This window comes from Bufo bufo, chromosome 2 (assembly GCF_905171765.1).
Source record: "Bufo bufo chromosome 2, aBufBuf1.1, whole genome shotgun sequence".
In the NCBI taxonomy this organism is placed as follows: domain Eukaryota; kingdom Metazoa; phylum Chordata; class Amphibia; order Anura; family Bufonidae; genus Bufo; species Bufo bufo.
Window position 1 is genome coordinate 440,764,587 of NC_053390.1, and position 13,299 is coordinate 440,777,885.

At 39.7% G+C, this 13,299-nt stretch overlaps 1 protein-coding gene across 1 annotated transcript in view; it reads right to left on the reverse strand.

Moving 5' to 3' along the window:
* Positions 1 to 512: 512 nt before the first annotated feature.
* INSR (insulin receptor) overlaps positions 513 to 13,299 on the reverse strand; it is a 155,585-nt gene continuing 142,798 nt past the window's right edge. Inside the window, exons 16-21 of the mRNA XM_040417483.1 lie at positions 10,313 to 10,542; positions 9,783 to 9,893; positions 3,827 to 3,986; positions 2,848 to 2,977; positions 2,452 to 2,586; positions 513 to 2,004 (exon numbers count right to left, since the gene is read on the reverse strand). Coding sequence (XP_040273417.1) covers positions 1,677 to 2,004; positions 2,452 to 2,586; positions 2,848 to 2,977; positions 3,827 to 3,986; positions 9,783 to 9,893; positions 10,313 to 10,542 — 1,094 coding nt within the window. The 3' untranslated portion in view covers positions 513 to 1,676. The remainder of the gene's footprint in view (positions 2,005 to 2,451; positions 2,587 to 2,847; positions 2,978 to 3,826; positions 3,987 to 9,782; positions 9,894 to 10,312; positions 10,543 to 13,299) is intronic.

A 13,299-nucleotide genomic window follows, 5' to 3' on the forward strand; every position in this document is an offset into this window, starting at 1 on the left:
ACTATATTGTTAATACTGGTTATTTTACAGTCCCATTATTTCATGTAGAGTGGAATCGGGATAGTTATAAAAATTTGATGGAAAGTTATTTAAAACAATTGTCCTTTTGTCTCGCAGTAGTACATTGAGCGTAATGAAAAATGTGTCTTATTGTAATTATGCGCAATTTTGTATGGTAAATAACAGATTCCCAAAATGCCTAAAAAAACAACCAGCAACTGTGTATGAAAAAAAACGTAAAAAAAAAAAAAAAAAAAAAAAAAAATATTATATATATATATATATATATATATATATATATATATATATATATATATATATATATACATACACACATACACACACACACACTGTGTTCTGTTCAGAATTTTAGATTCTGAAATAATTCCAACCAATAATTCCAACTAATGAGGAATTTTTACCTTCAGGGATATTATTTATATATATATATATATATATATATATATATATATATATATATATATATTACATGAAAAGAAGCAACTGCTGTACATTATTTGTAGTTCACACCAGGCAAAATCAGATTTTAGAGGCCTTTACACAAACCAAAGAAGCTGACAGCAACCAGTTACCTTTCTTACTGGTATAGATAAAACCATTGCAAGTTTATGGCTACAGAATAAAACAGATTCTACTGTAATTTGCAGGATAACTCAATTGGTTGTATACAGTTTTTAAGCAATTATGGTTTTGATGTAGAGGAAAAGGGATGTTAAGTGATTCCTCCCTTTTTGGTCTGATTAAGAACACATCCGACATACAAATATCAACCATCCTGAAGGTTTCTTTAAGGTATACGAGGGGGGGGGGGATAAAAAAAATTATCACCCCATCAGCACCTTCCAGATTCCTAACTACAAGGTGAACAACATTAAACTATACACATTTGTAGCAGAAGGAACATGGGTACAGGTGCACAGCTTATGCACCACAAGTACAAGCTCAACAAGTGATATGTTTTCTGTTGTAAAATTTCAGCAGGTCAGGAAAAAGAAGCTGGGGTAACATGTAAGGTACGTGAACTTCACCATGTCAGATGTTCCATGTGAGGTAAAACTGGCTGGACTTTAGCCACAATTATCTTCACTTCTTTCTGTAAGTTATTTCCCATTGAAGCTATGGGAAAGCTAAATCAGAAACTCCCAATTTGCTGGACCTGGTTTCAGATGGCTCCACTGAGGTGAAAATATTCTTAATTCATAACAAGTAAAGAGAGAGCTTTAAATGTTGCCTTCCTTTAGAGCTTCAGTTTTATTATGTCTGGTGTGTGCTTTAAAGTCATCCAAGTGCATTTATTTCTCTTCCACTTGTAAGCATAGCACACATTTACTTTTCTAGTATGAGAAGCCACTGGAAATAAATAGGCAATAAAGTGTAGCTGAAAAGAATGGAGTTTCCTCCTGTTATGTCTGTTCACAGTTTCGATTTCGCCCAATAGTCAGCCTGTCAAGTGAATAGAATAAAAAAAAAAAGCAAAAAAAAAAAAAAAAAAAAAAAAAAAGCACACAAGACCATTCAGTCAAGAACCCTATGGGACGATGAAACATTCAAAACCTGAAGAGGGCGTTGGTGTTTTGATGTTCTAGCCATGGGTAGAGTTCTGTCCTGAGATTTGACGGAGGGTAGTTAACTTTCAGAGGGCAGAGCTCTGTGTGTTAGGATGGGCTGGAACGAGGGAGGGAGAGAATGCGTCCATTTTTCCTACTCCCGTTCATGTGAGTGTAGGGTATGTGCTCCTCATAGAGGTTTCCTCGCTGTCCCTCATCTCGTAGTGAACAAGAAGATGGGTCCAGAGGGGTGCTTTCCATGTTTTCAAAATCAATCTCAAGGTCATCGGTCTCAGGTGGTTTGTTTTCTTCACTGTAGTAGAAGGACAGCTCTCGGTAACTATCATGGAGGTCATCCTTTAGCATATCAATGATCTCCAAGAACGTGGGCCGCATCTTGGGATTATACTGCCAGCACATCTGCATTAGACTGTGACTGAAAGACAGGAGTGAAATGTAAAATGAAAAACTAGCACATCATAATCTTGTCCAAAGAGATACACTGATTATTTAAAAAAAAAAAGACATAGCTGAGAAATTGATAAATAATTCTTCTGTTTGTCCGAGAAGATCAGCCTCCTCCTCCTCCTCCTCCTCGCTGTCCTGTATCTGGCTGTAAGACAACTAGCAGTAGGAGACTCCCCCCCCACCCCCACCCTCCTCCTCATTGACTGCAGGGCAAAATGCAGGCCAAGCACCAGACTCCCCTGGTTAAGACCCCCCCCCCCCCAAACACACACAGTCTACCATATTTGGAACAGATCAGAATATTGTGTTCTCTGTGAGATTTCTATGACATTGTTTTGTGTGGGGAAATATCAGCTTTTTAATTTTATCACTGCTAGTTTTAGTTTCCCTTTAACAGCTCGTCTTCATAACTTACAGTCTAGGGTGACAGTTTTCTGGCTGTTCTAGAGAACCTCCATCCATGACAAACTTGAGCACTTGCTCATTGGATAACCCCTGGTATGGCTGTTCAGCCAAACTTGTTATTTCCCAGAGCACTACACCAAAGGACCTAAAAGAAAGGAAAACAGTCATGATTCACCATCATGTCTATATGCAGTTAAGTATTAAGAAAACAAGAAATTAATGGATGATGGAGAATGCCATCTTCTTCTCATACTAAAGGAGCTTGATAATCACAAGATATTCTGCCACTATCCTCAAAAATTAGGTTTTGTTTTAAAATAAATAAATAAATATTGTAATGTTATGGCTATTTTTTCTACAAAAACACGTTATTTTGTCATGCTTTTACAACACTAGAAGTTCATACCAGACGTCTGAAAATGTAGTGAATACTCCATCTTTGAGAGATTCAGGGGACATCCACCTTACAGGTAGCAGCCCCTTTCCTCCTTTACGGTAATAATCAGTTTCATAGATATCACGAGTCATCCCAAAATCTGAGAAGAAAAATCAATGATTGGATACAGCGAGTCAGAAAAATTAGAGAACAAAATTACAATACCAACATGCAGGCAGGGGAAAAAGATGCAATTGATTCAATGAGTAGGCTACCTTGATAAGTTGGTGTCAAATGTATAACAGTCAAAGGACTGACATTTTTATAGTTTGGGCATAAAGGAATGCGGAAATACCAATTAGGTTTATTTTTTTTATTTATAAGAAATGGGAAAGTTTTTTAATTTTTTTTTTCATTTTATTATTTTTTTAAAACCTTAATTTTTGTTTTGTTTGATAACTTTTACTATTTACTGTAATATTTCTGCCAACAGCAGGAAGATGGCAGGCCTGGGGGCTTTCAGAAGGCCCCTAGATGCCATGACAACCACTCAGCACCCTGCGATTGCATTTCTGGGGTGTCGATAGGTGGACAGAGGTAACCTCCTCCCTTTGTCCAACTGCTCGGATGCCATGGTTACTACTGCCAATGGCATCTGAGGGGTAGAGATGAGCAAAGTGAGTTTCGGATGTTACATTTGAAGAAGTCGCTTTGTTCAAAACTTTGGATTAATACTGTACGGAGATCTCTCTCTGTACAGTATTAAAATGAATGGGCTCCGATGAGCCAAAGTCAGTTACTCGCGAAGTCACGTTTGACTTTGTTGAATAACTTCAGTAATAGATATAAAACTTGAAACCGAACTCGGCTTCGGGGTACCATTTACTTGGCATATATTAATTAAATCAACAAGTGGCATAAATCCTGTGATCATAATAATGCATCCTTCTTTTCTCAATTCACTCACAGACAGGAAACAATATAGAACAGAATGTGACAGATAATATACCTCCAATTTTGACTGTAAAATCTTCAGCAACCATGCAATTGCGAGCAGCTAAATCACGGTGTACAAATTTCTTGGCATTGAGGTAAGCCATTCCATCAGAGATCTCAGCTGACATCTGAATCATTTCCTGAAGTGTAGGGGCTGGTCGACCAGGATTATTCTAGAAAGAATAAAAACGTGGAACATTCGGTCATATAGTACAGACGTCTATAAGAATCGGTAAAGCTTGTGGATTTAAAAAAAATAATAATTTTATATATATATAGTTCAATGGAGTAGAAGGTAGTTGTCTGTTTTGGAGTTTCAGTAGAAGGCTACTGTTTTTTTAAACTTGTTTTATTGAAGTATAACAATTTAGGTATGGCACACAGACATTCATCCAAAAGCATATAATGATCAAGTGACTTGTTAAATATCAAAGTAAAAGTACAGTTGTTGTACATATTGGCTTATATATTTATGTCTGACATTTATATACATATACTGTTAGCAAGAAAGACATGGCTTCGGGTTGTGAGTGTATCTCGATGAGTATATTGTATCATATTACACGATCGTCCTAATGGAATGCATATGGTTATCTGACAACGTCAATGAAGATGAACACCATTCTCCCCACACCTTCTTAAATTCTGAACACCATTCTCAGCACACCTTCTGAAATTTTTGTGGGCACCCCGTATTTTTAAAAACTATAGTTTCCAAACGAGTAATTTGATTCACTAGGGACTTCCATTGTCCCATAGTAGGTGGTCTGTCCGCCATCCATCTGATTGCTATCGCTTTCCTAGCGACAGAGACTCTCCCAGAAATATTCTATTGTGATGTGACCATAGCTCCTCGTCCATTATCCCAAAAATACATACAGTATCTTAGGACACATTGGTACAGGAGTTGGGACCATAGTTGAAAGGACCGTTGGGACCTGCCTCCAAAAGTGGTTAACCTGCAGTTACCTGTGAGCTCCTGTGAAATCTGTTATGTGGAATTCTACCCATTTTATATAATCTGGTAGGAGTGAGGTAGCTTCTATGTAGTATAAAGAGTTGTATTAACCTATTATTTATTGAGGGTGAGACTCTCGTGGGAGTCTCCAATGCCTCTTCCCATTCTTCTGCTGTCATTTGTGGTATAGAATTCCTCCACTTACTTTCAATGATCAGCGGGTTAAGAGTCATTCTATTACAATAGAGATGCGTGTATAGAGCCGAGATAATGCCCTTGAAGCCCTGAGTGTTCATTAATAGGTATGTCGAAATAGCACCTTTAGTGTTCTAAAACTCTGCACGGAGGGCATGTCTCACTTACAGGTACCTGAAAAAGAGGGTACGTGGGATTCCGAAATTCTCTTGCAGTTAAGTGAATGAGCACAAAACACCTCCAACATACAAATCCCTCAAAGTAATTATTCTGTGTTCCCTCCATGTGTCTGCCCCTTCATGTGACATTAGATGTGAGAACATGGGGTTATCCCATAATGGCATACTATCCGGTACATCTTTATAATTTTGAAGCTTTGTTGCTGTCCACACCTGGTGTGCCAGCTTGTGTAATTGGAGGGTGCGTCTGGCAAATAAATGTATACTTTCCAACCCTGGCCACAGAGTAGTTAAGTGCAAGTAATCCTTTAAATAGTATTCTGCATTGGGTAGTTCTGACTGTGAAACCCAGGTTTCTAAATAGATCTCAATTGACCTGCTAAAAAATACAAAAAGAAGTCAGGCAAAGCCGTGCCTCCCTGCTGTCTCGTTCTCTGTAGTGTGCTCATAGCAAGTTTACGTCTTGCCTTTCCCCACACAAAGGACGTCATCATGGCGTGAAGGCGGTCAAAAAAACTATGCGGAACAAGTGTACTGGCATGTTCGAATACGTATAAGCCCTTAGGTGGTAGAATCATTTTAATGAGATTCAGTCACCTCATGATTGACAGAGGAAGGGTTTTCCACGTTTTAAATTTGTCAACAAAAAATGGACTCCAGAGGAGAAATATTTTTAGTGAATGACAGCAGTGGGTCTCTGGTGAGGACTATGCCCAAATCTTTGAAGTGATCTACTACAGGAAGGTTATGGTATGTCAAAGGCCAATCATTTTCCCAGAGAGGAAGGAGTGCAGATTTAGTCCAATTTATATGTAGCCCTGAAAAATAGTCGAAATGTTCTATGAGCTCTATTGCTCTTGGGAGTGTGGTATCTGCATTATCTATGAATAGGATCAAGTCATCAGCATATAGACCTATTCTGTCCTCTTTTCCTCCCAATGCTATTCCCCTAAACACAGAATCCTGGCGTACTCTGAGGACAAGATGTTCTATGGCCACTGCGAATAAGAGAGGTGAGAGGGGACACCCCTGCCTCGTGCCTCTACCCAAATGAAATGGTTCTGACTGGGCTCCATTTACTAATATATTTGCTTTAGGATTCCTATATATTATCTGAATCCAATTAATGAACTTCGGGCCGAATTCAAAGCTTTTTAGTGCCCCTAATACATATGGCCATTCCACTGAATCGAAGGCTTTGGCTGTGTCCAGCGATGCCTGAGCCCATTGTTTATTCTCAGTTACCCCTATCTGCGCTAAAACTTCTGCTCTTCTAATGTTATTAGACGTCGACCTTCCCGGAATGAAACCGGTCTGATCTTCATGCACTATAGTTGTAATGACTTTATTTAATCTGTTAGCCAAGATCTTGGTAAGTAATTTATAATCTATATTTAATAAAGATATCGGCCTGTATGAGCCGCACTCCAATGGGTTTTTGTCAGGTTTCAACATTACCACTATGGTGGCATCATACAATGACTCTGGCAGATGGTCTTGTCGATGGGAAGCTTTGTACATTTTGTGTAGTTGTGGGCCTAACATATCTATGTATTTATAATATATCTCCATCGGAATGCCATCTGGGCCAGGTGCCTTCCCAGGGGTCAGTCCCTTTATGGCCAGTTGGATTTCCTCTAATCTTCCTCCATTAGCTCTCTATTCTGAATACTTAACTGTGGGCATATCACTTCCTGAAGGTATTGCTCTAGGTCATTATCGGTATAATGTGCCTCAGAGTTATATAGGTCTTGGTAAAAGCCTCTAAATCTTGAGACTATTTCTTCTAGCGACTCCACTACTGTTCCTTCCCTGTTTTTTATACGTAGGAAGAGTGAAGCCGTGGTATTACCACGTACCACATGGGCCAGTAATTTGTCTGCCTGGTTACACATTTCAAATGTTTGTTGTTTGAGGAAAAACAGTTTGCGCTCGCTTTTTTCCCTAAGGTGTACCATGTACTGTCTCCCTCTTTGCATCAACTCTTTCCTATTATCCTCAGTAGGGTTAGATATATATTTACTCTCTGCCTCTTAACATCTGCTACTCAACTCTTCCTCCTTGCGCTGTGTATCCTTCTTAATATATGATATGGAAGACCTAAGGCTACCTGGCAAATATGCTTTCAAAGTTTCCCATATTAGTAGCTCATCCATCATCCCATCATGTATCTCAAAAAACATTTTTAGTTGATCCGTAATGATAAAATAGCAGAACATGAGAGTTAGTTAGAATGGATGTATGCGCATCTTATTTCCATGTTTTTTAGTAGTATCAGGCAATAGGAATCTAGCTATCACAGTTGCACGATCTGAGGTTCCCTGCGGGCCATACCATATATCCTTGCATCTCAATATATACATTGGCATTACTCAATATATAATCTATTCTTGATAATGCACCTCTAGATGGGGTAAAACATGAGTATGTCTCTTGTAGAGGATGTCTTTCCCGCCACAAATCCACCCATCCCATCTCGGCAGTCAATGTGGAAAGTACTGTAGTAGTGGATTGAGGGTTTGCTCTATGTGTTTCAGTTTGAAACCTTCCCAGGCTGTTATTCATCACCATATTGAAGTCTCCCATGCATATCATTCTGACATTGGGATATTGCGCCACAAATCCAGTCATTGCATGCAGTACAGAAGTAGTAGCAGGAGGAGGATTATATACAGTTATCACTATATAAGGAATACAATTAATGTATGCATAAATAAAAATGTATTTCCCATCCGGATCTATCACTGTTTTCTGCTCTTCCCATCTAATGCATCGGTATACCATCAGAGCTACCTCTCTAGAATATCAGTTTCCATATGCATTCTCAGACCATTGGACCCAGGGTTTCCTAATTCGTCCTCCGGTATCTGCCGTTAGGTGTGTCTCCTGCAATCCTATAATATGTAGGCTAGGTTTACGGATATGGGCGAACACCACTATCCTCTTTCTGGGGCCGCCCAAACCTCTTCTATTCCAGGACATCACATTTAAGGTGGCCATGTTTGTAGCTGTGCATCTTCCTCAGAATTGCCCTTCTTTGTTAAGACTAAATAGATCCCCCCTCAGCTCTCTCCATAAAACCATCTGCGTCTTCCACCGCTTTAGTCTAGAAGTGTAGTACCATACCTTTTCAAAAGAAAACAACATAACATAACATAGGTAAACAAACCCAAATGTGCTGAATACAAGGTACGCCATCTTGCTTCGTGGTCGAGGACCTGCATGGTGTAACAAATTGCAGTACTCATGAAGGTAGCCGCCCGGTCTCCCATTGCTTTCATATGTGGCAATCAACAATTACAATAGACATAATAATAGGTATTAATAACCTACTGAAGGGGTTATGATACCAGACTGACATAATCGGAAACAAGATACGATATCAGAGGTCCTGAATGTGGACCTTAAGGATTAGCCGACTAGTCCCGTTTCAAATGTATTCCCCGTGGAGATGTCATAAACAGAAGAAACATCAGAGTCCCAAAGATCTTCATTTAGGCGGTGCATGACCCGGTCTCCTGGACACCCACTCTTCTGCTTCTTTTGGGTCTGTGAAAAAGATTGATTTCCCGCCATCAACCACCCGCAGGCACGCAGTGTATGCCACTGAGTATTGCAAAGTCATTTCTCTTAAGCGCCTATTTACAGATGTGAAGGTAGCACGTTTCTTTTAAATCTCTGCTGAGAAATCAGGAAACAGACATATATTCGCAATTTCATATGTGATAACTTGTTTGTTTCTTGCCTGGCTAAGTATAAGATATCTGTCCCTCCAGTTCAGCATTCACGCCAATGGAGGTCTGGGTGGAGCACCCAGTGGTGCAGGCCGGGCAGGTACTCTGTGTGCTCTCTCCACAGCATAAGCCGCCGAAAAAGCCGCATCAGGGAATGTGGATTTAATCCAGTGCTCAATAAATGAAGCTGGGTCCAAGCCTTCTGCCCTCTCAGGCATGCCCAGAATTCTGACGTTATTCCTTCTGGTTTTGTTCTCCAAATCATCACACTTCTGTTTCCATAGATTAAGAGAGCTCTCCATATCTTGTACCCTTACTGTCAGGGGCCGTGTGAGGTCTTCCAGGGCAGAGACTCTGTCCTCAGTATGGCGTACACGCTCCCTCAATTGCTGCACATCGTGCCTCAGCAAGCCCAGGTCCACTTTCACCTTGTCTATCTTGCTGGTAAGAGAGGTTTGACATGATGAAATAGCGGACATTAGCTGATCATGGGCACCCTTTAAAGTGAATTCAGGCTCTTCTGAGCTCTCAGCCTCAGTAAGTTGTGTTGTATGGCCGGGAGTAGCCGGAGCTCGTGTCGATGCCGTGGCGCCACGTTGGGCCTCCTGCTTTGCATACTCTTTGAGCCGCTCTGCGGTCGCCTGTGCTTTACTTGAGCTTATGTCGTGCCTCCTCGGCTTCCTCCGTCTCTTGTACACCGTCCACTCTATGATGTCAGCTGATTATGTGCCAGGATGATAAAGGATTCTAATCTGGAGCCGAAGCAGCTCTCAAACGCGTGCGTTCAAGTGGTTAGTCACCCCCCCAGAAGGCTACTGTTTACTTTTTCTAGAAGAGATTTAACCTTTTTTTTTTCTTTACAGTAATTTCACAAGCAAAGTAGAGAAATAAAACAAATCTAACCTCTGCATCAGGTCGCAGGGAGCGTAAGTAGCTCTTAAGGTCGCCATGTCCCATCAGCTCCATAACAACCAATGTAGGCTGCCCCTTGGAGACAACACCAATCAAACGAACCTGCAACAGTCAACAATAGATTTTTAATAAAAAATTTAAAAAAAAACAGGGTAAATAAAAAAAATTAATACATTTGATCCAAAAACTGCACACAAATGCTTAAAAGGAAATATTTTTGCAAAATAAATATATGAAGTGGGGGATAATTAGGAAATGATCAATGTCTGCACAGTAAAACACCATGTAAAATGTATGCCATGTGAGTGTCAATTGTGACAGCTTTACCTCACGAGAGGCTTCACCAGGAATGATTGTATATTGGCAAGTTACAGTTTTTCTAATTACTAGCTTATATCTCTAACATAAATCTTGTGACATCCCTTCAAAATTTGTCTTTGTTGTTCTTTAAAATTGTAATCCTGTTGAATATTAAAATCTAGCAATCGGGAACATTTTGGTGTCTGAATTGAAATTCCTACCACATGGTGGCAGCTGAATCCCTTCATGACAGAAGCCTCGTTCAGGAACTCTATCCTTTCTCGCAGACTTGCTGACTCGTTGACAGTTTTCACAGCCACTCGGACCTCTGCCTCTCCTTTTATGATGTCCTTGGCAATTCCTTCATAAACCATTCCAAAGGAACCCTGCCCCAGCTCTCGGAGTAAGTTGATCTTATCTCTTGGTACTTCCCACTCATCTGGAATGTACACTATATCATGAAAAACAAAGAAACCATGAGTATCAAGTCCTTAGAGTAACTGTACTTTCACACAAGTTCATTTAATAGACAATGATGTAATTAGCAAATTTCTAAATCCGTTAATTTCAAAAATAATGCCTTCATCCACCTGAAAAAAGTTGATAAGTCTTAACCCCCTAGTGGTCTCACTTCCACCTAACTTGCAGTCCACTGCTTGTTATCAGGCAAGATCTGTCCCTGGTAACAGAGACTCAGAAGAAGGCTGAAAGGACAAGGGGGTGTGTCTGAGCTAGCTTCGATCCTGAGCCTGATAAAAGAACTGCTTCTACACAGCTTCTGAACATCACAGGAGCATCCTGCATTTCTCTAAGTGTGATCTCTCGCTCCATATCTGTTCTGTGAGCTCCGGACCTGCAAACAAACATAGTGGGAAGTAAAGGAAAGGATGTCACAGCAATACTGTGCTGGCAGATTCCACCAAAGGGAGACACCCCTTGCTTCCGAGAGAAATGCATCTAGCTGTGCAGCTGAAACTGGGAATAATATGGCTGAAAGACACTTTAGGGAAGCCCAAAAAAACACCGGCTCCTTCACAGTTAGGACTCTACAAATTAGTACAGCCATTATGCAAACTTTTGTTTTTGTTATTTTTCAGGACCACTTAAGGTTTGTATAGGCCTTGATGTGCCAGAACATAAACACTCCCCAAAAGACGCCACTTTGGAAACCTCTCAACAAATTCATCTAGATGGTAAGTGAAGATTTTCACCCCACAAGAGTTTTAAAGAATTTATTAGAACTGGGGTGTGAAACGTTTCCAATAAAATGTAGTTTTAGACCGAAATTTTTCATTTTCACACATGTAACAGGAGAAAAGGCACCCTACGAATTGTTACATAATTTCTTGTGAGCATGGCAATACCCCACATGTGTTTCCAAACTGCTGTTCGGGAATGTAGCAGAGCTCAGAGAGGAAGGAACACCATTTCACCTTTAAAGCAAAGATTTTGGTGGAGTGGGTTTGGGCACCATGCCACATTTGTAACAACTTTGAGGTACCAGTACAGTGAAAACACCCCAAGAAATTCAGCTAGGGGAGTAGTGATGGTTTTCACCCTACAGCTGTTTAAATACTGGCCTGTGAAAATGAAAAACTCAATATTTTTAAATATTATGTTGCTTTAGATCCAAACAGCAGGGCTCAGAAGGAGGAGGGGGGGGGGGGAGCACCATTTGGAACACCGATTTAGCTAAAAAGAGCAATAAAAGAGCTATTTTTTTTTAGCTGTGTGGGGGCTCATTTATTGAGAAACAAGTTTGAAATTATATTGGTAGCATATCATTTTTTGGGAATTATATGGGGTTCACGGAGTTACAAATGACATGATAACTTTCTTCTGTGGGTTAAAATAATTATGGTGACTCCAAATTTATATAGTACAACATTTTTTTCCATTACCAGCTATGTGAAGTTTTTTTTGGACTTTTTAATGGTAAAATTATGTAGTACATATGACTTTTTGCTTCATGTTTTGAGATGCAAGGTGACTAAATAATGGCAATTCTGTCAGTTTTTTATTGGGCGCACCATGTGGGTAAATAAAAACTTTTTTTCTGCTAATTTAGGAGTATGACAATACCAACTTTATACACTGTGTATGTTTTAATACTTTTACACCATTAAAAAATAGAGTAAAGTAAATTTTTTAATTTTTTTTAACAACTGTATGGTTCTTGTTTCTATCAGGATGATTTGCAGTTTCCATTGATACCATTTTGGGGTACAAATGTCAGCAAGCTGACCAAATAATAGCAATTTTATTTACCATATGGGTAAACTACATGATAGCTTTATTCTGTGGTTGATACGATTACAATACCAAATTTATATTGCTTTTTTTTATGTTTTATTACTTTTGCATAATGTCAATTAATTCGCATCGCCATATTCTAAGTGTTATATTTTTTTTCTCCATTGAGGCAGCTGTGAGAGGGCTTGTTTTTGTATGTCAAGCTGTAGTGTTGGTTTTATCGGTACCATTTTGGGTTACATATGAGTTTTATGATTTATTTTTTTTTACATCATTTTTGAGAGGTGAAGTGACCAAGACAACAATTCCATCATTTCATCTATTAGATCATGCCTCTGACAAGGTCTAATCTACTTCTGTACATGACAACCCATGACCTCCAATTCGCATGGCTACCACTGGGACCTTGCAATCGTGTTGCAGAAGGCCTGATGATGTTAATTAAATGCTGTTATTGTTGAGTTGGGAAGTGCTTGCTTACAATATGGTTCACAAACAGTTAAAGGGGTGGTCCCACTAAAAACCTTCTATGTTTTTCAAACCAGCACCTGCATCTTAATACTTTTGTAATTGCATGTCATTAAAAAATTTTCTGTATAGCGCCACCTGCTGTTTGGTCTTTTTCTAATTTCTCTGTCCTGCTCACCGATATGGAAGCACATGCTCAGTTCCATCCTTCAACTGCCACCAGCTGCAGGACACACTCCTGAGAAGGTTCACACCCCTAAGGCTAGGTCTACACGACGACATGTGTCGCACGACATTTTGTCGCACCAATGTCGTGCGACAATATTTATAATGGTAGTCTGTGGTGTTGCATGGCGACATGCCACATGCTACGACTGTGAGGCGACAGTCACAGAAAAATCCATCTTGAATGGGTTTTTTGCGACTGTTGTGTGGCAATCGCAGCATGTCACAGTGTGACACGATAGACTACCATTGTAAAAATTGT